The 25,374-nt window shown below is 36.3% G+C and overlaps 1 protein-coding gene across 5 annotated transcripts in view; it reads left to right on the top strand.

The window, feature by feature from the left end:
- Positions 1–19,978, top strand: part of Syx7 (syntaxin 7) — a 70,520-nt gene extending 50,542 nt beyond the window's left edge. For all 5 annotated transcript variants that reach the window (XM_067146807.2, XM_067146808.2, XM_067146810.2 and 2 more), the window contains 4 exons: positions 4,035–4,159; positions 4,463–4,618; positions 15,791–15,892; positions 17,755–19,978. In XM_067146807.2, coding sequence (XP_067002908.1) covers positions 4,035–4,159; positions 4,463–4,618; positions 15,791–15,886 — 377 coding nt within the window. In that variant the 3' untranslated portion in view covers positions 15,887–15,892; positions 17,755–19,978. The remainder of the gene's footprint in view (positions 1–4,034; positions 4,160–4,462; positions 4,619–15,790; positions 15,893–17,754) is intronic.
- Positions 19,979–25,374: the final 5,396 nt, after the last annotated feature.

Genomic DNA, 25,374 nt, shown 5'->3' on the forward strand with positions numbered 1-25,374 from the left:
AGATGTGTTTGTGGTGAAATCAGACTGATGAAGCAATTCCCACATTCACAGTCTTTGTAATGAAACATGATGACTAAAACAATGTTTGTATTACAACATTCTGCTTCTAGGCATACATATTCACTTTTTTTTTTTTTTCAATAAAACAAAGGACACTGTGACCTGAAGTGGGGCTTGTTTTAATTAATTTACGTTGAATCACTACAGTCTGTTCTATGTTTAGAAAATGGGTTTAATATACAATCCGTCACACAGAGTTGTACAGGCTGGACTTGATCAGTTTCATAGCTGAAAAAACAAAACAAAAAAAACTCTCATTCATAGATGGAACTGAACGTTAAAAGAGCTGTAGCAGCTTACTTGTACAGTCAAGGATATTACCCCATGGTGCAACAGCCCTGGAGGGCCATGGCCTATCAAGTGACCGCTCCTCAGCCCGAAGGCCTGCAGATTGTTAGGTGTCGTGTGGTCAGCACGACGAATCTTCTCGGCCGTTATTCTTGGCTTCCAAGACCGGGGAAGCCATCTCACCATCAGATAGCTCCTCAATTGTAATCACGTAGGTTAAGTGGACCTCGAACCAGCCCTCAGATCCAGATAAAAATCCCTGACCTGGCCAGGAATCGAACCCGGGACCTCCAGGTAAGAGGCAGGCATGCTACCCCTACCCATGTGAGATCAGCAGTCAAGGATATTGCTGTTGAAAAATTATTTAATAAAAATTGTGCTCATTTCAGGATTACAGGAATCATGTCCTTCATCAGAATGTTGCACTGTAGATCTCACAGATCAAGCTGGATGTAATAGGGCAGCATTCTCACCCAAAAGGGAGAAAGTTCTGATAAATAAATTGAAATCAGTCTTGAGTCCTTTAAAGTCTTGAATCTTTTCCTGCAATGCTTGAAGTACTAGAACTTAGCTGGTCATGTCAGTGCCAGAAATAACCTTACATTGAACTCCCTGCTTGGATAGTGCACCATCTGTTGTGATTCTAACCAACCTTTATTAATTTCAGCTATCATACTTTGTTCTTTATGCATACAATTTTTGAACTGTTCTGCTTGCTTGTGGATCAGTCCTTTTCCTAATATCTTTCATAACTTAGAATGACTAACAAAATAGGATGTGTTTCTGAAAAGAACTGGTTGCAAAGAAACTGATATCAAGATCCAGAGCTCATTTATTTAAAATTGGCTTTGTATTTTAAGTTCTAGTTTTTTTTGTATTTTAATGTTTAAGGTTTGCCCTTGTGTATGTTCCTGTAGCAATTCTCAGCTTGTGGCGCACCGACAATCGAACATAAGGACAATTAAAGTGACGGCACAACACCGCAAACACACAGTGTCCATTGCCAGCACTACCACAAGAAAGCCTAGAGGCCATCCCAGTGCGAATCACGCCAACAACTTAGGGTAGGCCTCGACCAAATCACAAGGGACAGGACTGGGAAGCAGTGGTATCTGGGCAAACCAAGGTCAAAAGAACCTAAACAGATGGTGGACCATGGGCAAAAAGATAGAACAATTCATGAGAAAAACCATGAAACACCATAAATAGTTTCAACCACATTGACAATTTAATGAAGGAAGAAATTTAAATTTTTAGATAGTAACACAAATTAATTATTTCATTAAATGAAGATAACAAACCAGAAATTAATCTAAATAAAGAAATGAAAAAGAAATTAATTCATACACCCAATCAATTAAAAGGAAGGGATCTTCCAAAATATTTCAGAATGTTTGATTTAAGGTAGCATTACAATTATTGTTTCTAAAAAATTAAAAGGATTCCCAATTTTTTTAAATATGAGTAACTTGTACATAAATAAAACCATTAGAGTAAAAACGTGCGTCTCAGTATTAATTATAAATTATGGCACTTAGTGATTTTAATCACAACTACATTTTACACTATTTAAAATTTTACACACGAACTGCAGTTCTTTATAACCAACCTTGTAATCGAATGGTCATATGAATATACCTGTTGAGAGCTCTCAATAACTATGATGAAAAAACCAGTGCCCCTTTTAGTATTGAAGATTGAAGTGTATAATAAATTACAACTCCCCTTTAAAAGTAGTTCACCCAAAATAAAATCAAGAAAATCTTAAAAAAAGGAAGAGGAAACATCCCAACCAACTAATTTAAGACACCATGAATGGCAGAAGGCAAAAGAGGAAACTAGAACATTTACAGGTCCGTAACATGCCTAAACACGGCATATTCACTCAAGAAAAATAATGTTTTCAAAATCACCATCACAAATAAAACAGAAGAAATATAGTAGAGATCACATTTCTTAAATTTCCCCAAAAATGTTATTTAATATGAGGTACTAGCAAACACAGTCGCCATCGATCAAGGACTTGTCTACATAACTCAAGTCAATAACAAACTCAAAGGGCTGTCGCAATGCATATCTTCTCTTAGTACACATCATGTCCTGCTCCATGGCTAAATGGTTAGCGTGCTGGCCTTTGATCACAGGGGTCCCGGGTTCAATTCCCGGCAAGGTTGGGAATTTTAACCAGGATTGGTTAATTTCGCTGGGACTGGGTGCATGTGTCGTCTTCATCATCATTTCCTCCTCATCATGGCACGCAGGTCGCCTATGGGAGTCAAATAAAAAGACCTGCATCTGGTGAGCCGAACTTATCCTCGGACACTCCCGGCACTAAAAGCCATATGCCATTTCCATTTCAATACACATCATCGTGTCCCAACAATGGTATAACCGTTGTAAGATGATGCAACAACAATAACAAGAATAGAAGTTACAAGAAAATGAATGAATCCATTAGGTTAAAGAGAAAGAGGCCCCAAAAGTTTAAATAGCACCTTCAATACTCTGTAGTAGAAAATGAATGAGTTTAGCTACTAACGGAACCTAAGTGTAATAATATTACCAAGAAGTTAGGTTAAGTAGTACACAATTGAGTCCTTCACATTTTAAATATTAGTAAAGATAATAATGTGATATTAGACATTAGCTGCACTCTGAAAAGTTTTAAATTATAACACCAGGCAACATCAGCTAATTACGCTGACCACAGTTTTTTTTTTTTAAACACATATACACACTTACCAAACTTTTATAGCATATCACTTGAGAATTTTGAAGGAAACTGTTTCAAATTTCCTCAGATGCTATTTCAACCAATGAAGCTCAAATTTCAGGCAATTCCACTCGGTACCCAAGGCACCGACGACACATCACATTTGCTATACAGACATCACGTTTGTGCGGCATATCCAATAATGCAGTCCGATATGTTTGAATTTTATGTGCTCCGTGCGCCGAGACATTTGTTGTAGACTAGATACCTTCTTTAGATTTTTTTTTTCGAAACTTACCAACGAAGTGGTCCATAAACAATTCTTATAGGCACCCTTTTTAAATAGTAGCACAACTCTCAGTAGGTTTTTAAAACATAAATTAAATGGTGATAACCACCTAATTAAAGAATAAATAAATAACAAAATAACTTAACACCAACAAAACACAGTTGTACGTAAGAGGCTCCAAAGCGTCTTCAGCCCCATAACTAGGGCAGTAAGTAGTCATTTCGTTTAACCAAAATGGCTAGACAGAGCGTCACTCCAAATGCAACCATACTAGATCATGGCCGGATCCCAACTGCCAGTCCACATGAGGTGTACCAGCCAACACACTTAGACAGTTGATGATCACAAGGTGCAGTCACGGAATAATAAGCAGTAGAAATTACACCTCGTCATCCAATCAAGATTTTAGGTGTACATCAGTTAACCCATTACAGCCAATATCTGTCTTGCAGTTTATGGCGCATTGTTAAATGATACATTTTAAATTGTGAAAATAATTCCTCACATACAAAATGTCATAGCTGGTAATAGTTAGAATAATGTCCCTTAAATTATAATGCCACAAGCTTTCTAATTGGAATAATTTATTCTTGTGGAGCTGTTGCCTGTTATAATGTACTGTTTTGTATAAATAGCTCATGCATGTAACATCATACTGAGTGCTGATATGTTATCTTGTTATAGGTGGCCGGTATACTGAACAACTCATAGAGTTGCAGGATAACCATAGTCGTCAACAGGCTCAGCTTCAAGATGAGATGAACCTCCAGCTGTTGGAAGAGCAGGAGCAATCCATTCAGGAATTGGAGGTATTTATGAAGTATAAGATTTACAGGAAAAAGATTACTAGAAATTTGTGCTAAACATTGGTTTTACCCTCTGAATGGTAAATTTTAATCTCCCATCATCTATTAATTATTTTTGTAGGAATTCTGAATAAAATGTGTTCTTTTTCTTTCTGAACTCAAGAATTGCCAACCTTAGTCAATGACCTTCTTATCACTATGTAGGAGCTTGTCAAACTAGTGTTTTCAGTATTTTGTCATTGTTAACTGTAATTGTTTTCAACATCTCGTTATTTCATTGCAGTGCATTATTTATATTTGTTTCAGAGTAACATCAAGGATATTAATCAAATTTTCAAGGAGCTTGGGGCTCTCGTGCATGACCAAGGAGAAGTAATTGATAGTATTGAAGCGAACGTAGAGAAATCAGAAGTATTTGTTAGCGAAGGAACTAATCAACTTCGTCAAGCCAGTAGTTATCAGGTAACTCATTTTCTGTGTTGTAGACTAGAATTCATAGCAGTTTTGTGAGTTGTCCATAACTCATATACACTGATGAACAGTTGAATTAGAAATATCTGTTGTTTTGGTAAAGTAGTGCTGTGGTCGACCTGGTGAGTGTATCAAAGTTTAACAAATTAATTATACCACCTTTCCATTACTTCACAATCCTTATATTTGGGATACAAACATTATACAGATGTTAAAAATTGGGACATGTTTCGCTTAAACATAGTAAGCATCATCATTCAGAAAAACATAACCCTAAAGTTAGGTCAGGGCTCTTAACCTGGTTTAATTAAAAGTATAATTGCTCACTAAGGTCAGATAGTTCACAGAGGTAAAATCTGAATCAACCATAAAAACTACAGTAGTTAATAAGTTGATTATTATAAGTGAATGATTAGAATTGCTTATGTTATATTGAAGGAGAAATAGTGTGAAATGTGACGTCAAAATTATAATTTGACCATGTGTGAAGCAATCAAAGTCATTACAATCTTAATAATATAATTAGTTCATAACTGTGTTCTTCAGTTCTTCCAAGTACTTGTGATTAAATGAAGTATAGATAGATAAAAATCACTGGTTAAAATCTCATTCCAAATTGTCGAAAATGAGTGAGGGTAGTCGTTAGGCGTACACGTGACTGCAGTTGGGCGTAGGATGGTTACAACGTGAGCTCTCAGCGCCTTTCATCATGGCCATATCGTCAATGCTAAATGCATGAGACATTCCACCACAGAAGTCATGCAAACACTGGGCTTTCCACGTGTCACTGTGTCAAGAGTATACTGTGACTATATGGATTCTTACAAAACCACCACCACCAAGGTCAGTTGACACGGTGAACAATGCGTTGATTTTAGGTGTGGGATGGTAAGATGGTAAGAGTGAATAAATGGGTTACAGTTCAGCAGATCTCTTATGAATTCAATGCCAGACAGCAATGAAGTACGAGTAACCATACCATCCAGAACCATTTCCTCGCAGTGGAGTACAGAAGGCACCATCCCACCAAGGTACCTCTGCTCAGTACATGTCATGAGGCACAAAGACAAACATGAACAAAGGAACACCACCACTGGACTCTTGAAGCATGGAAAAAGGTCTCCTGGACAGATGAGTCGAGGCACTTGGTACTCGCCAGTGGCAGGTTTGGAGTTCGTCACGAGGTACATGAAGCGATGGCTTGCTTTTGCCAGCAGGGTACTGTTTGGGCTGGTGGTGGATGTATCCTGGTATGGGACTGCTCATGTGGGACCCTTGGTAACCTTTTCACTGCCATGATATGATGGACCAAACAAACCCTCCTTCCATGGTTTCCCATTTTCACACCAGGCCAATGCTGGGGCTGTACCTTAATTAAGGCCATGGCCGCTTCCTTCCCAATCCTAGGCCTTTCCTGTCCCATCGTCGCCATAAGACCTATCTGTTCGGTGCGACATAAAGCAACTAGCAAAAAAAAAAAACATACTCTCCAGGCAAGGTTATTTTAAAGGAAGAAGCACTTTTACAGGTACATTTTTACTGATACTATTACTGGAATGTATGTCTACCCCTTAGCCCTGTTTCCTGATACGGGGTTGGAGATGCGGTGAGATTATATTTTAAGGCATGTTTTTATAGCTGCATTCCTCCACCACACTTAAGGCGAAAACTAGCTCTTCTGAGGAAGGCTAAGAAAATCTTCGCATCACCTTCATCACTCAATCAGGAATTCTGCCATCTGCCACAGCAACAATTGCGATCAAGAAGACCAGCAAGTGTCATCGCAGGGAAACTTATTGCGGATAGATTTAATTTAAATGATAGTTGGAAGAAGGAGTTGTCATTAAAAACATTGGAAACCAATGCCCACCATCTTGATCCCTCTAGGAAGCCAAAAGGTTTCAACCTATCGAGTTACCTTTGATGTTGTCTCAACAGACTAAGGATGGAATGTGGCTGATGTAACTACTTTCTGTACAAATGGGGTTGGATCAGCTCACCAATGTGTGAATGCAGTTTAGAAGAACAGACAATTGAACATCTCGTCCAACACTGCCCTCTTCATTCATACTCTGGATTTCCTGATAACTTGTTCAGTCTCTTTCCAAATTTAATTAAGTGGCTGGAAAGCTCAGACTTTAAAGTGTAATTTTGTCTTGTGTCATTTGTATATACGAGGCATGTTTTTCTAGTAAGTACCCTTTTGATATAAAAACAAATGTAATACAATTTTTTAAACAATTATTTTTGTTATATGTAAGCCTGTACGTTAAACTACTTCTCAACATAAGTTCCAAGCATATTGTGGTACTTTTCATATCGTAAAACCAGCTTCTGAATTCCATCCTCTTAGAAATCTGCCACCTGACATGCCAGCCACTGCAGCATGGTCATTTTAAGGTCGTCATCATCGTTGTGGCGCTGACCTCCTAAATGCTTTTTCAAGTGCAGGAACAAGTTGTAGTCTTCAGTAATGACAGACGGTCGCCCACTTTGCTTCTTGTCTTGATATTATTGTGGCCTTCTTTAAATGCTTTAACCCGTTGTCTTATGATTTCTTCGCTCGTAGTGTGTTCTCCATACACTTCACTAATCCGCCGATGAATTTAACAGCTTTCACATCTTTCGCATTTAGAAAATGAATCACAGCACATACTTCACACTCGGCGGGACCATTATTGTCAAAGGCATTTTCAATGCGCACAAACAAACTTAAATATGGGCGAATGCTTCTATAATGGAGTTTGCGGCTAGTGTATAGACGTAAAAGGTGCGGACGGTCAAATGTTCCACCTTTACAATACTAAAAAAAATTTTTAATTTAATTATTTGAATAACATTAAAAAAATAATGGAACATGTTTCATCTATCTTGTAGGCATCATCAGCCGATTAAGATCAAGCACAAAGGACAAGGACAAAAACACATTAAAAATTGTACTGGGTGGTACACCTCTACACTGCACGTTTAAATCTTCCGCCTTAAAGTACTCCTCTACAGGATAAACAGTGATCTTGAAACTGGACCAACTTAAATTTTCTCTCATAGATGTCACTGCCGAAAAAACTATGATCATGCACCCTGGTGCGAAGTGAAGGAACTTTATTTGAAGAAATTTTGTATTCATAAGTTTGTTCTTTACTAAATTTCGTTCATTCAGTTGTGGGTTGGCAATATTTATCTTTCTTTCCGCCAGGTTTGAATTTAGCCAATCCAGGATTTCTGTAATTAATTTCTAACCAATCACTGGCTTCTTCTTTGTTTTGGTGTGTAACTTTAAACTAACCAATAAAAGTGAGAGGGTGTGGCTTTATTATTCATGAAAGGTCTCAAACTTTACCCGAGGGTTTATAAACTGCGGATTTTCACGTCTCTTGGCCGCTCGATCAACATCTAACTAAGTGTGTGGACGTAAAACAGGAGGCGGGAAGCGCTCTTTCATCCAGGAGCAGGTCTTCAATAAGGTAACGGCCATTTAACATCTTTACTTCTTGCTAGCTCAGCAGTTTAATCCGCGGGAAAGGTCCGAAACCTTTTACAATGTAACCTCATTTCCTAAATATGTAATTTTCTGCAGGCTTATGTAAAATCTTACTTAAATCTGTAACTGTAATTCGGGGATAGAGAGTGATTTATCCTCTCGAGCTCCCATTCATTTTGGTTTGAGGTGACTACGTTTTGGTAACTGATTTTCTTTCTTTCCTTAATGTTTTAAATTTCTTCCTGATACGAGTCACCTCCATAGTTTGGGAATAGCCCCTGTTTCATCGGCCTAGTGCCTTTTAGGTTTTAAAATGTGTATTTAGGAGTGCAAGTACGTGCCTCCATTCTTTTTGGTATTCCGGGCCATTTACTTAACCTGTTCTTTTCCTGCTAAAGCCCAGTAGATTGGGTACAAGATACCCCCGTGTCATTGTTTTAAGTCGTGCCTTGATGGGAATCAGTTGTAAAGTCTGATAGTGCCTTGAATAGGCGTGAAAAACTGAGAGCATGTTAGCTCTTTCCCAGTGTGTAAAAGTGCCTTTGGGAGGCTGATATTGCAATTTTTGGGAGCAAGTGCTCCATGTGGTAGGGGTTTTCTGCCCCTTTGAACAAATTATGCTTTTGTAAAACTAGGGGCACGAAGCCCGAGAGTGTTAAAGTTCTGGAATCTTCGATCTTTCTAGTCTTGTTTCCAAATTGTTATTTCACAAAGTGGAATATTGTTAAGGTTTTGTCGTTGATTGATTGTTAAAATTCAAAAATATAACCTTTATTTGAAATTTTAAATTAACTTTGATTCTGTAGTTAGACCCATTCATCCCAGCACCTTCTTTCACCTCTGCTGATCCACCAAATCACGGTAACAAAAATAATTTGGACTGCCTAATGCCTCAGTTAAAATGTTGTAGAATATGCTTGAATGTTCTGAGCACAACACTTAAATACTCTGAAAAGTGAAAATTAAAATATTGTACACATGAGATGGTTCAATAAAATTGGTAGTACCAGGCTCGATAGCTGCAGTCGCTTAAGTGCGGCCAGTATCCAGTATTCGGGAGATAGTAGGTTCGAACCCCACTGTCGGCTGCCCTGAAAATGGTTTTCCGTGGTTTCCCATTTTCACACCAGGCAAATGCTGGGACTGTACCTTAATTAAGGCCACGGCCGCTTCCTTCCCACTCCTAGCCCTTTCCTGTCCCATCGTTGCCGTAAGACCTACCTGTGTCGGTGCGACGTAAAACAACTAACAAAAAAAAAAAAAATTGGTAGTAGAATCCTTCTTAACGTGATGATGCTGTGTTGACATACAGTTTGCCGATGCGTCAGTATAAACTTGGTGATATGGAGCGCAATGTTTAGTTCCAGTAGAATGAAGATGATTGATAAACATATTTTAAACATGAGTGAGGGTTCCAGTAAAATCGTATTGAGTTCATGTTGTTAGAGTGATGATTTTAACAATTCTTAATAAAAAAGTAGGCGGAATATGTGATCATGATTTCATAAGAGGAGTGTGCAGTGGAGTGCCCTAGAACGAGAATGATGGCTATTATTAGCGTTAACAGTTGGCAAGTTTTCGAAGCATCTTGTGATACAAAAGAAGAATGAATGAAAATAAAAAGCGCCACATCTGATTACTTGCGTTCTCGCCTACCCAAGAATGGCTAGTTCAGCGTGTATGGATGTTTATGGTTGACTCGAGGCGAACTGTGGAGGCCGTGTGTGATGGAAGCTGGTATGAGGGGAGAGTAGGGTAAGGCTGAAACCAATAGGCGGGGAGCGATTGCGTGAAGGCTTGTTACGAGGCTTGTCAGAATAGGAACTGTTGAGTAATGCCTTGAAAATTATGTTCACAGTTTCTGAAATTTCATTAAATTGTAAGCAGGATTGCATTTTTGGTCTATATTAATAAAGATATTTTCTAAAACGTTGAGTAAATTGCCCTTGTTATAAAAAAAAAAAAGAATTTTTAAGTCCTGCTGTATGGACGTGAAGGAATGATTGGACTCTCTTATACGAGTGCTCATGGAGGAGTATTTTTTGTGCTTGGCGGTGTTGACGTGTTCTTTATATCTAATTAAAAAGCTTCTTCCGGTTTGCCCAATGTAGCTCACGGAACATTGGTTGCAATTTAACTTATATACACCTGATTTGTTGTATTCATTCCCGATGTTATTGATTTTGTGCTGGTTATAAAAGAGATTAGTATTGTTGTTGACTGTTTTAAAGGCAATATTGACATTGTTTCTTAAGAATATTGGTGATTTCCTAAATCTTATTATTGGTGTAAGTGAAGGTGGCGTAGTTATCTGTTTTTTGTTTCTCTGAGCAGAGTTGAACTGGATTTGTTAACAATTTTGCTGACTATCCTGTCTATGAAATGCCTGTCAAAACAGTTTTTTCTTGCTATTAAGTAGATGGTATTGAGTTCTTTTTTACGATTCGTGTCAGATAAAGGGACATGAAAAGTTCTATGAATTAAGCTATAAAAGGTTGCTCTTTTTTTGAGAGTCCGGATGCATCAGATCTTGACGAATGGTGTTGACGGTTTGGGTGGGCTTTCTAAAGATAGTATAAGAATATTTGTTATAGGTGTTGTTAATAGTGATATCTAAAATGTTTAAAGAATTATTGATTTCAACTTTGGAAGTAAACTTGTTCCATGGATCGACCACATTTAGCTGTTCAAGGACGATATCGCCGTTGGTGATGTTGTGATCTATTATGGCAAACGTATCATCAACATAGCGCGTCCAGAACACAGTACCTTTAATTTTATTATGAATTTTGGTGTTTTCCAAATGGTCCAAATAAATTTCTGCCATTATTCCTGAAGGAAGACTATCCTGATTGTAAATTTTTCCATTGAAAGTGAAACAGTTGTTAGAAGTTACAAATTCTAAAATATTGAAGAACTCTCCTATTTCCTGTGTGCTTAATTTACTATGGTTTCAAAAATTGTAAAACTAGATTTTTAGTCAAATTACAAAATTCTATATAATTCCTAATAGAGCTGTGGTTTTCAAACTTGGAGTATTTTTTCAAAAAGTTGTGGATAAATTTGGAGGTTTTAAAAGTTGGGCTGTTCATATAGTTAACTATGGGTCTTATGGGAATATCTGCTTTATGGACTTGAGGCAATACTTTGGCTGTAGGAATACTGGGGTTCATGTTTATTGGTTGCTGAGAATCATATTCACTGAAAATGAAGTATGTTTGTTTCAATATTTGTTTTTTCTTTTGAACGTTATTAGTTGGATCTTTCTTCATCAGTTTAAATGAATTTTCCGAAGAGAAAAAAAAGTTTCAGTTTTTTTCATATACCTGTAGGTCTCTGGCAAAAGTTCAGAACAGCTTACATTTTCCAGCGCCACACATCCAGGCGCGATTGCACTGTCATTTGCTTCTCTCTCGCTCACTTCTCGCGAAGGACTTGATCGTGCGGTGGACAGAGCTGCCAACTGTTCATATAAACAACTAGTCCTAGTGCAGTGGCGCTACTTTTATTTATGAATCTCGTTAACACAGCTGCGCTACTTTTATTTGCGAATCTCGTTACAGTAGGTTAGTGACAAAGCCATTGTTCTGAATTGGCTAGACCATTGGTCTGAATCAAGCAAAGGGGGTCTGGGGGCGTAAGCCCCCAGGTTAGAAGCCATGAAGCAGCCCCAGGCCTCTAGTATCCCGCGTGACACCTCCATTGGTCTGGATTATTTAGGGTAGGTTAGTGACAAAGCCATTGGTCTGGATTGGTTAGACCATTGGTCAGTGGCAAAGCCAGTGGTCTGGAGTGGTTAGATCATTGGTCTGGATCAAGCAAAGGGGGTCTGGGGGCATAAGCCCCCAGGTTAGAAGCCGCGAAGTGGCCCTAAGCCTCTAGTATCTCGCGTGACACCTTCATTGGTCTGTGTATTTCGTTATAGTAGGTTAGTGACAAAGCCATTGGTCTGGATTGGTTAGACCATTTGTCTGGGGGCATAAGCCTCAAGGTTAGAAGCCACGAGGGCCGCTAGTATCCCGCATGACACCTCCATTGGTCTGGATTGGTTAGGGTAGGTTAGTGACAAAGCCATTGGTCTGGATTGGTTAGACCAGTGGTCTGGATCAAGCAAAGGGGGTCTGGGGGCATAAGCCCCCAGGTTAGAAGCCGCTAAGCGGCCCTAGGCCTCTAGTATCCCGCGTGACACCTTCATTGGTCTGTGTATTTATTGTGCAGTTGTGTATTTCTTGTGCGCGGGTTGGTAACGGAATTCACTTACTTCATTGCTAGGAGTGACGTCATATCCCATAGTGTCTCACCCAATGGAAATGCTGGTACGTACTTAGGCGATGGTCTATGGCGCGTGATAACTTCTATTAAGTTATAAAGGCAAAATTACTTCTGGGGGATGACAGCTGGGTTCTTAACTATTGCAGTGAATACATCGCTCCTGCACAAGGTATTCCACTTAAGATTTCCAACATATTACATCCTTATAATGCTATAACAGTAATGTAAGTCTTACTGAATTTCTACCAGGTCTCTTTGTTCATAATAACTGTAGCATTGCCCTTGTCCGCTTTCGTGACTTGTCTTAAAGAATCAATGGCATTTTTAGGGAATAAAGAAGCTGTGGATTTGTTGATTTCAAGTAGGCTAGAGAGTTTTTTACGAAAGTTGAATCTAATTCTTGTTTGTCAACTGGCAGTTTTTGTATAGCATTCTCAGCTTCAACAGTAATGGCAATAGCATCTTTTAATTTAAAGGCAGTAGGCCAATTGAATTTAGGGCCTTTTTTCCAAGATGTTTATATCTGAAGCGCTAAGTTGGGTATCAGAAAGATTTATAACAGGGTCGTGGAACTTCAAGTCTCCAGAGTCGGATTCATTAATATGCCTATTGTGTGAAGGTGAGTTTTTACTAGAATTCTTATTAAGCACAAGCGTGTTGAATTTGTTGTCTAGAGTGGTCTGTTTTTTTGTAATAACATTTTCTATTTTCGTAAATGCGAATTTCTGAAAAGAATCCCATTCGAAGGGGGTTAGGGTGGACGAAGCAACTAGATGTGCTTCATATAATTTAATGTTGAGTAGAGATTTTTTCCTGTATAGGAACTTAATTCCATTTCTAATCCATAGTGAATTGGACTTAGTGGGTTTTGCTATGCCAAAAAGAAGTATTCTTGTTTTGATTAAACTTCAAGAAATTAGCTAAAGGTTCATTTTGTAAACATTTCTTCAAAAAAACCGATGTCCTTGCTTAATTTTGATAGCTTAATCTTGTAATTCAAATAGGTGTTAGCTTTATTTGCCTGGTTGGCATAATCATTGCATAAAATGAATTTTATTATTAGTTCTACTGGAACTAAACATTGTGCTCCATATCACCAAGTTTATACCGACGCATCGGCAAACTGTATGTCAACACAACATCATCACGTTAAGAAGGACTCTATTACCAATTTTATTGAACCTTCCCATGTGTACAATATTTTAATTTTCACTTTTAACACTATTCAAGTCTTGTGCTCAGAACATTCCAGCATATTCTTCAACATTTTAACTGACGCATTCGGCATTCCAAATTATTTTTAATGTGTTTTTGTCCTTGTCCTTTGTGCATGATCTTAATCGGCTGATGATGCCTACAAGATAGATGAAACATGTTTCGTTAAATGTTATTTAAATAATTAAATTTTCAAAAATGTTAGTATTGTAAAGGTGGAACATTTGACCATACCTTATAAGTATACGTACGACAGTACGGGCTTTATAATGAAATTCACTTTATGCAAGTAGTGTATAGATGCACGTACTGAGCGCGCATGCTTTGAACGACGACTGAAGTTCTGTAGCGGCCATATGTAAAAACGGTACTTACTTTAAAAACCTGCTTCATAGATCGTAATCACCGTACGACTAAATAAATAAACAGCTGGATTCCCATCCTGATGCCAACCTCACTTAAGAAGATAATGAAGATTAAATGAATCATGTTGAATGAAACTGAGTGAGAAAGTGCACAGACATGAGGATACTAGTCTGGCCCTCAGGCCCATCTTGGTTCCATTGAACATGTCAGGATTCTGTTGAAAGGGATATGCTCATCTTGGATCCTGCCCTGACCAACATCCATGCGATACGGGAGGCTACCAAATGCTTCCAGTGTCCTGTGGAGTCCATGCTATGCCTCACTGTATCATCAGTGCAAAAGGGGGAGCTACATGCTACTGGCCAGGTATCTCTGATTCATTTGCTCATCAGTGTACACGAGCTGATACTTTCACTGACTACCAAGAATCTGCCATCTTTCTGCTCTACTTGGAAGGTTATGCATGCTTTCACCAAAAATATTATGGTGGGTAATCTACTATACCATCACAAAGTCTTTTAAATTGTTAAACAATTAAGATGTATTACTCTTAATCTTCAAGTACTTTTGTCATGGTCCACGAGTTCTTATTACTCGTGTATTTCGTCTGGAGCGTCACAATGTTTTTAAAACAGTATCTTTGCAAATTTTCCTTTGGCTAAAGGAGGCACTTTTTCTGTTATGTCACTATTTGCACATAAAGAACAGTCAGTTGTTCCTTACTGCATTTCGCACCATGACAGATCTCTTTTTAGAATGCCAACGTTTGGTCAGGCATTGAATGAAAAAGACCTATCTCGTCAGCATTAAGTACGTTTTTAGGCGCGTACTGGGATGTCAGTTCCTTCAAACGACTTCCTTTCCACTCGTGTATAGCATTAATGTCAACATTACTTTTACCACACATGCTAATCATAAATTTATGTAGCCAGCACATTGAGGCATGAAAATCTGTACCGAGCCTGGTCGGTTGTTCAGTTGCTTTTACACTAAGGATAGATCCGCTAATAGGGATAGTGTTCTGTCCTGCTGGGACCGTTATCTTCAAGGCGTGTGTGTTTTCCGTGTTAAATCTGAATACTTTTATTGCTGGACGGTCTAAATACATACATGCTTTCTTCACTCTCTGTTGCTTTCCCCACAATATAATTTAGGGGGAACAGAACAATACCTAATTCCTTGGCAACATCTACTACTTCTTATTGCCACTTTCATTCACAATTTTTAATATATTCAGCTTCTCGTTGATCGTAATGAACTTTTTCTTATTACTCATGTTGTTGCGATGCACTATAATTGATATCAGCTTGTTGCTAGCGGTAATGGCTTACTGATGCTTAACCAAGCAGTGAACGATTCCATAAATATCTTTAAGGTTGCTACTCAGGCAAGCTTATGACCTCATTCTCGTGGCATCAAAGGATAATTACCTAGAAGAGTAGTCTACAGCAAATATATGCATTCTTACGTACATTTTTGCAGCAAATGCAAGGTAAAACAGAATCTTTATTTAAACGTATAAATTATGTTCGATACCTCCAGGGATTTAAAAATATGGTCGCATAAGTGTAAGAAATGAATAAGTGAATAAAAGTATGACTAAAATAAAGTAAAATGAGAAGAATACAACCTTAATTGTGACCTCTGAAACAAATGAGTTGGCGTAAAAAGAACCCAAAAAAGTGTGAAATGTATAAGAGAAATTCAAATATTTAAAATACAGGAAAATGTGGCATGATGAAATAATTGATTACATTGTAGAGTAGTGTACTATAAACATTTTATTTCCATAGTTTGAGAGTAATTAAGTTTTATTTGGTGTTTTTCAGTCAAAGGTCAGAAGGAAGAAATGTATCCTAGCAATTTGCTTGGCTGTTATACTTGCTGTAATCATTGGTATAATAGTGTGGCAGACATCAAAATGAGCCTAGGTAAGTAGAATTACTTATTCTTTGTTCATTTGAGGTGGAAATAACATTCTTAATCTTTTTTTCATTGCATCGGGCTGCTGATTATTATGATGTATTGACACATATTTTACGTAACAGAAACTTATATCATCAAATGGAAATTAATAATAATGTTATTGGTTTTACATCCCGCTAACTACTTTTACAGTTTTCGAAGACATTGGATTGAAATTCGGACAGAAGTGCTATCTATGTTCTTATTTTCCATGGCTGTTGCCACTCCAATTCAGTCCATAAGGTTTCATTCATCTCGGTTAAGTCAGATATCTCTTGAGGCTTTAAGTACTACGTTGAGTGTTCTTCAGTAGAGGTTAGTACATCCTGTCCTGTCCTGTCTTGTCTTGTCTTGTCTTGCCACATTCACTTTGGTAATGCACCGAGACTTGTGATCCTTGTATTATTTCAGAATTTGAGTACATTTTTACAGTAGGCCCAGGGCTTTCTTTGTTTTCTTCTTTCACAGCTTTGTCCTAACTTACATTTTTCAGTTTTGGTTCTCATTTAACTCTTCCTTTTAGTCTCCCTTGTACTGCTTGAGGTGTAAGCACTTCTCCAAAACTGCTTAGTTATAAACCTGTGTAATGCATACATACCTGAATTTTGTTACTGTATCACAGCCACTTTCTCAAGTGCTTTACCATATCAGTCCATTCAGCTGTTCTCTCAAACTCAGGGTAACAAAAATCAGCCTAGTGTTTTAAATGTATATATTTCATGATATCCAAATTAGTTCATCAACAAAGAAGAGTTTGGAAGAATAATATGTATCGTCTGGTACGCGCCTGTTTCTCGTAGTCCATAAAATTTAATTCTCATTTTCTCTTGCTCCTGCCGGGCTCAGTGGCTCAGATGGTTGAGGCGCTGGCCTTCTGACCCCAACTTGGCAGGTTTGATCCAGGCTCGGTCCAATGGTATTTGAAGATGCTCAAATACGCCATCCTTGTATCGGTAGATTTACTGACACATAAAAGAACTCCTGCAAGACAAAGTTCTGGCACCTCGGCATCTCTGTAAACCATAAACTTAATTAGTGGGACATAAAGCCAATAACATTATTATTTTTGTTGTTATTATTATTATTAAAGAAATTCTTTGTATAATTGTCTAGAGTGGTCCAATGTAGGCCATAAAATGTAAAATAAAATAAATTATTATCATCATCATCTCTTGCTCCATATGCTATAGTTCAATGTAATCCTATTAACTATGATGGGATTCTTATTATCTGTCAAGGTTTTTTTGTTCCACTTGTGACAAATTTCCTTCATAACATATCTTATTGTTAACTTTAGTTATGAATGCACAACTGTCTCTTTTCTGGTAATCCTTGTGATCATTCAACATAAATTCATTATGATGAATCCATAAATCACAATTTGACTTCAATAATGACTTTTATAGAAGTAGGCAAAATAAAAGCAGTTATAAATTATATCATGTGGCATATTATCCCAAAATCCTTCAACATCCTTGATAATAACGGCATGTTTCAAAGATGTGAGAGTCATGCTTATGTTGGTAGATTCTTTTCTATTATAAAATTAATTGTAAAGCAGATTATCATTAAAAATGCTGGCAAGTTTTTTGTTATAATATTTTGACTGTATTGATTAACACTTTCTTAAACTGGATTACTATGCATAATAGTTGTTTGGGTTTACACCATATTCAACAAAGCAAACTGTCTTTAAAAACTTTGATCCATATTTGACAGTTGTGTGCAGATATATGACTATCCATATCATAGTATTTTTAGTGCTAGCTTTGACTGAATATTATTCATAATGTAATTGATGTTAATGGGTGTTTGTTTCCTTTTTCAGACTTAATATTAATGATCCTTGCTGCTGATGATTATGATAAAGGTAAATTTTTGTAATGACCATAATTTGGAATGTGAATGAAGCTATGAGAAACTCAGTAAGTAAATGCAACCAATACACTCATACTAAGAATGTGTTGATCTGCTACAAGAAGTGACTGGAAAAGGATATTAAAGGTAAATTGTTGAAAGAAATGTATATATGTAATGTATGGAACTAATGTTTTTGTATATATTGAAATTCCAATATTTTGTGTTACTCATATGAAATTAATTGATTTCTAGAAAGCATTTTTTGCTTTGATTTTTATAATTTATTGTTTGTTGAAGTATTGTATAAGAAGAATTAAAGCATAGTGAATAGCAACCCACTGCTATATATATACTGTATATACAAAGTACTTCAAAGTTTCTACTGGCATAGTCTGTCCCATCTTGCTTTTGGGTTCCTGCACAGTTGCATAATTGATTGATGCTCATTTGAAACGGTTGGAATGCACTCCTCATGAAAATGCCATTGGCCCAATAAAACTTTTCACTTATCTGTGGATATGTATGTCCGTATATCTTGCCATTTTATAAATGTTGGAGAGAGGTGGAAGAGATAAAAGGAAGAATAAAATGTCAGGATAAAGATACAGAAAATTGTCCTATTATTTTACATCAGAACTGTTAGTTTCTTTATTATCTTAACCATATTGGTTAAATATTTATAAATGGTCTGTATTGACTACGATTGAGTACAATCTTATCATTAAAACCACACATACACTACATATAGCATCAGCCTAGTCAGTACTCAAATTATGTTAAATGTTTATTACCACATTACATAAACATGCATATATATTAACTCTGTGAAATAATTTCCTGCCGGTGTATTAATATGTTTATTACTGCATTACATAAACATGTAACATAAAATTTTAAGTATTGTCTAGGCTGATGGTATATGTATGTGTGATTTTGATGATAATGTTAGTTCCTTTCTCGCACACTTCTCTGCTCACAAAGATTGAGACTAAATGCCAAGATATTTTGTTCTCTGTGACACACTATTGTACAATCTACATATCTATTTATTTTTGCTTCATTCAGTCATGTTTCTGTACTGTTTTCCATTTTCCAGCATAGCAGTGTGGCCTTTGTTCTGCCTTTCACTGTTCAGCATAGACAATGATTTGTTTGATGTGATCCTCTGTTAATGTAGTAAAATCTCGTTAATTTGAAGTCATTGGGATGCAAAAATCGGACTTCGAATTACGTTATTTTGAATTAACCGGCAGCTCGTAATTCAGAAATGCCAACCCTTGCTGTCTCACAAAATATCAGACCCGTTACTGCATGCAATTAACCTTGATTCACAATTCAAACTTTTCAAATGCAATTGAAAAAAAAATAATTCTAAAATGTATCCAACAAGATGTATTTACATTATTCAAACAATGCACTTGGATAAATCACTGGCAAACATAACCTCACACAATAAAAGAAAAAAACAATTCAAAGACGAGGACAAATAACGCTGGCTCCCCAGTGCAAATGCTTTATTTCTTGGATTACTGTATTGTTGGCATTTTTTTAGATGCCTTGTATTTGCACAGAAAGTGTCAGACGCCCTTAAAACATTGTGGCTTATCAAACTTTCCTATGACGAGGGGAGGAAGTCTCTCGCTTCCGTGTGCCTTGCAACACAATACAATGACCCCCACCCTTGTACGATTTCCTGGCTGGTACTCCTCTCTTTTAAAACCACAAGTCCATTTGGGCTCGCCATTTAAAAAAAATGCAGTTTCATCGGCATTGACAATGTTGTTCGGCGCGTATGAATTGATTGTACGAGCCACACTTTTTCGCCAACTCTCGGCATCATCAGTGTTTGCGGATTCTGCTTCTCTGTACACTGCTTGCTACATGATATTGTAGCATTTCTTAAAATGCTGAATACAAAAGAATTAAGACTTCACCCAAACTTAGCAAATATGAAGCACACTGGATGACACCGAAGTGAGTGAAAGTGCGGAAAGCTACCCCTGCACATTCCGGAAGACGTGTTCTATCATGACGTGGATATATTTTGAATTTAAATTACTCTGTAAAATAATATTGTTTTAAATGTAAAGGCAGTTTTCAGTTAAAAGTCTGAATTCGGCATTGGGAGCGTCATTGCAAAACCGTATCTCATGTTTCTGGGAATGAGAGCTTCTTCGAATTAGGTAGGATTTTTTTTTAAATTATTATTATTATTTTTTATATATATTTTTTTTTTTGCTAGGGGCTTTACGTCGCACCGACACAGATAGGTCTTATGGCGACGATGGGATGGGAAAGGCCTAGGAGTTGGAAGGAAGCGGCCGTGGCCTTAATTAAGGGACAGCCCCAGCATTTGCCTGGTGTGAAAATGGGAAACCACGGAAAACCATCTTCAGGGCTGCCGATAGTGGGGGATTTTGAATTGACGGGCTTTGAATTATCGAGGTTCCACTGTATTGTGATTCATCAAACATTGGAATATGTTATTGTTGCTGTTCTAGTTCTGTTGTGATTATACGATATTGCAATGGTTCTGGGAATGTATAGTAAACAAGAAAATGCAACTGATCCATTCATTATTGATGGCACTGATACATCTGTAGTTTGTACTAAATTAGGAGAAGAGGTGATGATATTGTTTAAGGTAAGCTGTATATTAATAGACCAGGAGGAAATTATTTCACAGAGTTAATATATCTGCGTGTTTGTCATTATGTCAGCCTACTGTTGCTGGACTTAGAAGCTCAGATAGTAAAGCACTGGCCTTCTGAGCTCAAGTTGGCGGGTTCAGTCCCGGCTCAGTCTGGTGGTATTTGAAGGTACTTATACGTCAGCCTCGTGTCAGTAGATTTACGGGCATGAACTCCTGCCAGACAAAATCCCAGCACTTCGGTGTCTCTTGAAAACCTCAAAAGTAAAACCAATTACCTATCTATATGCTGTTATAGAAAATAATTTTAAACGTTGCAGCAGGTTGTGGATTCTGTTATAATATTTAGTTATGCATAGCATCCAGATTGTTTACTCCTATTTAAAAAACTTAGAATTGCTCTCCTAGCAACATCAACACCCACAACACTATATTTTTTGGTCAGTATTCTTTGTTTGCTAATGCTACATTCTCTTACATTAATAATTCAGTGATTGTGAAGCAGTGGTAGTTTTTAAAGGATCAATAATTATTTGTGTAACTTAAGCATAGCACTCTTATTTTAAATATTTTTTAAAAGTGTAATTCTTGGTAGCTATAATTTATGAAATTACAGCTGTTTCATGAAAAGGTAAATTATGCGGTCTTTAAATAAAATGCACATTTTCATTACATATTCTGTAGTTCTGGCCAGATTCATATTAAGATAGAGTTTTATATCTGAAAACAATTTGAAATTTATGTACACTCTAATGGTTCATTCTCTAGATTTATGCAACTGGGCATAATGTAAGTCAGGAAAGTGAACTTTGAAATACTGAACATCTCTCTTACAAGAAATACTGCATGAAAGGTGACAAGTTATTTTTTCACCTTTTCTTCATTCCTGTTCGATATTTATAAATCTGAAGGGTTTTTCACAAATGTAATTTAAGGATGTGACGAATACCATTATATTTTTGATATCATTTCTGTTCAGATTATGACTATTGTACATGTATTATATTTGTACTGTGTGTTATTTGAACAATCAAATCCATTTGTCATTGGAGATATGTAATTTGTCTGAAATGTTCAAATAATAATAATAATTAAGATTAAAAATAAATTAAAAGAACCTAATTTTTTTACAATGTTGTATATGAAATACCATATTTCACAACCTGAAGTCGTCTCTCCTATTATCGGAGCATCACACAATAGCACTTCTGTGGTCAGAGGAGTGTTGAAATTGGACCATTTGATACCAAAAGGTATTCATTCCAATATTGATGCACGGCAGTATGGTGTTGAAGAACATAATGGAGCTGTTCAAGAACTCTGTTTTTTTCTTTGAAAACTATCACTCCATATATGCATGTTTCTGTGTTTTCTCTTATAACAACTTTTCTAACTGTGATTATTATCTGTCATTACAATAGTATGTATTTGTTGATCCAGTATTCTGTGTATATTATTTCTTCATGTGCAGTTAAGTGACTTGTTTATGAAGGGAATAGATGTTACAGAGTTTTTTAATTTTATTTTTTTATCTGCAAATGATTAGTCTAGATGCATCAGTTACATTACAGAAGCTTAAAACTTGATGTGAATTATAATTTCTCTCATATATATATATATATATATATATATATACACACAATATATAAAGAACTGATTTGGAATATAAGAGGTAATTTTTGTTGGGATTCCAGTGGCATTTTAAAATTTGTAGCCATGTTGCTGGACTTGGAAAACTCATCTAACTGTTGGCTTCCATCAAATATTAACCTTAATTGCTTGGTTATTTCTAGAAAGGATGGTCCATTGAAGTGAAACTAAATTAGTTACTGGTTTTACTATATTCTGGATGGATGTGATCTTAGGAAAAGACAGTTACAATATCTGTTATAAAACAATCCAGCCTTCATGTGACTGTAATTTTAAGATTTTATTTAGACCTGAATTTTCTACTTCAAATCTGAATTTTGAATGTGTTTTTTGTAAGTCTAATCTCATGTTTAGGATAGAACTAGCTCTGTTTTCTTGAGCTATACAGCATATTACTCCAGTAGTCCTTTTATTTTATAAGCATAAAGTATAGAAGCATAGAGATTATGTTATTTGCTAATGTTAGGCTGTGATGAATTATGGACACAATGTAATGTTCTTAATGTAAGTATCCAATAATATAATGAACTCTGTTGAATAAATTTTATAAAAATAACAATGTTTGGTATGTTCATGTTTGAGAATTAGAACCATATCCAGAATTTTAAATGACATGAACACAGAAATTAAAATATATTTGAAATGTTTGATAGAAATTCCTGGAAAATGCAAGAAAATTAGATATACCATATGTAATTAAATATTCTTATAAGATTATTTTCTCCCTTTTGACTTTACCCCTTATATGCTTTTCCAATGTTTTATTTATTTTGGGACTGCCCTTTTTATATATTCATGGGATGTGATATATAGATATTGCTTTTTTTGTTTTCTAAACTTCATTAAACTTCTATTTGAAACCATTATCAATGGTAAGTTAATGAGCATGTTGTTATCATGAATATATACTGTGGAATCTTTTGATTAATGGATAATGAAATTGAGGGAGAGGGAGAGTTCTTGGGCTAGGGTCATCTTTGGGAAACAAAATTGCCTCCTCTATCTGTCATAAATTTTAATAATAGTTTTGAATAATTCTTCAGCTGTGTCATTTGGTTTGAAAGACTCATTATAACTATTTTTCTGAATGGATATATTTTCAATTTCTGAGAGTAATTATTGAGGATGGAATTCCATTTGTAACCTCTATTAAAAGGAATTATACATATTCTGACTCATTCATTCGTCATTAGAAAGAATTTAGTCCATTAAAGCAAAAGAAACCACTAAAGAGGAACCATATCCTTGATTCACCGACACATATTGCTGGTCATAATTTATGATTTTCATAATTCCCATGTTGATTTTCCAGTTTTAGTAGCTTTAATTTTAAATTAGGACACTTCCACCTAATCGACACTTTTAAAATTTATGTAGAATTTTATTCTATCTCATTTTTACAGTAGTACCAGTTTCGATCTGTTATTAAGACCATCCTCAGCTACATTGAAAACCTAAAAAACTATGCATCACTACAAATGATATAAATGATAAATGCTCTGTAATATAAATTTACATTCCTAACTTTTAGGTTTTGTATTCCTGAATTAGGAATACCATTTAAATGTCCGTTTTTTTTTTTGTTTTTTTTTTTGTTTTTTTTTCAGTGTAAAAGCTTTTGTTCTTGTCCTACACTTTTATGAATAACACATTACACATGAAAAGACATTAAAATACAGTTTTAAGAACCTTACTCATCACTCAAACTTTACACCAACTTCAATAGTACTGGTAACTATTAAAAACTTATCGGCTGTCTAATTTAGTCTTTTTGTGAATGAAGCCTCTTGTTTTCATTGTAATGCTATTGGTGAATAAAGTATGAATCTATAAAAAACACTTTCTAAAATATCAACTATTTGAGAGGCAGTAGACTCCCTAAGTATCCTTGTTTCAATGTACCGGTAGTTCATTAGTTTGAAAGGTGGTTGCTGAATATTGTCAAAGGTGGAATGTCATCGAGAAAATTCCTTGTTTTTACCATGCGTCAAATGCACCAACTTGAAAATTGGGAAATGAACCACATTTCATCTTTGGTTTCGGAAGTAGGTTTGATTTGAAATGGGACTTGTCTTCTTTGGAACATGGGACCAGCTGCCCAACTGTGTGTTCATCTATGCATATATCATCATCATCTTCATTTCCCGTTTCCAGCTTCCCGGGTCAGGTTGTGAATCAAGGACTTCCATCACTGCCTGTCTCTCCACCATTCTTCTCCTTTTTTAAGTACATCTTCTAGTTTTCCTCCCCTCTTCTCTATGCACTCCCACACTGAATCTCTCCCACCTTTTTTGGTGTCTTCCTCATGGTCTCTTTCGTGTTAACTTCTCAGAAAAGCTTTTTTTGGCACCCTCTCTTCTCCCATTCTCATCATATGCCCTATGTCACTTAGCTTTGTTGTTTCTATCCTGTCTTGAAGTTTCAATATTCCTGTCCTTTTCCTTATCTCTTTGTTTCTAATTCTATCCTTTCTGGTCTTTCCCTCAATACCTCTTAGGAATTTCATCTCCGCTGCCTATATTCTACTCTCCTCTCGTTTTGTTGTAGTCCACAATCCAGCTGCATAAGTTAGTATGGGTTCATAATAGGTTGAATATAATACTTTGTTACATTTCTTTGGGACATCTTGGTTCCACAAAATACCCCTTACATTCTGGTAGAAACAACGTAATACCAGCATTAGTTTAAAGGCATTTGCTTTATGTCGCTGACATGGTATTGTAGGGAAGGACCAAAAGAGTGCAAAAGAATTTAAATATTTTGAACCATTATTTAAAGAGTTTGGCCTAGAAATTAGTAACAAACAAAAACATGTCATATTTGAAGCCATTTATTTTTCCCACTTTCCTAGGTTATCTTTCCATCCTCTGTGATCACACTTCCCAAGTACTTGAAACATTTAACCACTTCCAGAATTTTACCATTCAGTTTTATCTTTCCTCTTCCTTCCTTCCTTCCTTCCTTCCTTCCTTCCTTCCTTCCTTCCTTCCTTCCTTCCTTCCTTCCTTCCTTCCTTCCTTCCCCTTGTCATCACTATTGTTTTACTTTTCTCTGTGCTTACTTTCATCCCAAATTTTTCTATCTCTTGATTCCATACATCTACTTGTTTTTGCACTTCCATTTCATCCTCACCCCCATATCACTGTATTATCTGCAAACAACATGGCTTGTTTTACTTGTCTTCCCATCCATCTTCCATCCTTAACACCTGTAAAAGACTGCGTTTGTCCTGGCTCTGCCAACTCTGATTTGGTTTCTTCTTTCAAATGTATCTCCTCTGATATAAGT

The sequence above is a fragment of the Anabrus simplex genome, chromosome 5 (genome assembly GCF_040414725.1).
Source record: "Anabrus simplex isolate iqAnaSimp1 chromosome 5, ASM4041472v1, whole genome shotgun sequence".
In the NCBI taxonomy this organism is placed as follows: Eukaryota; Metazoa; Arthropoda; class Insecta; order Orthoptera; family Tettigoniidae; genus Anabrus; species Anabrus simplex.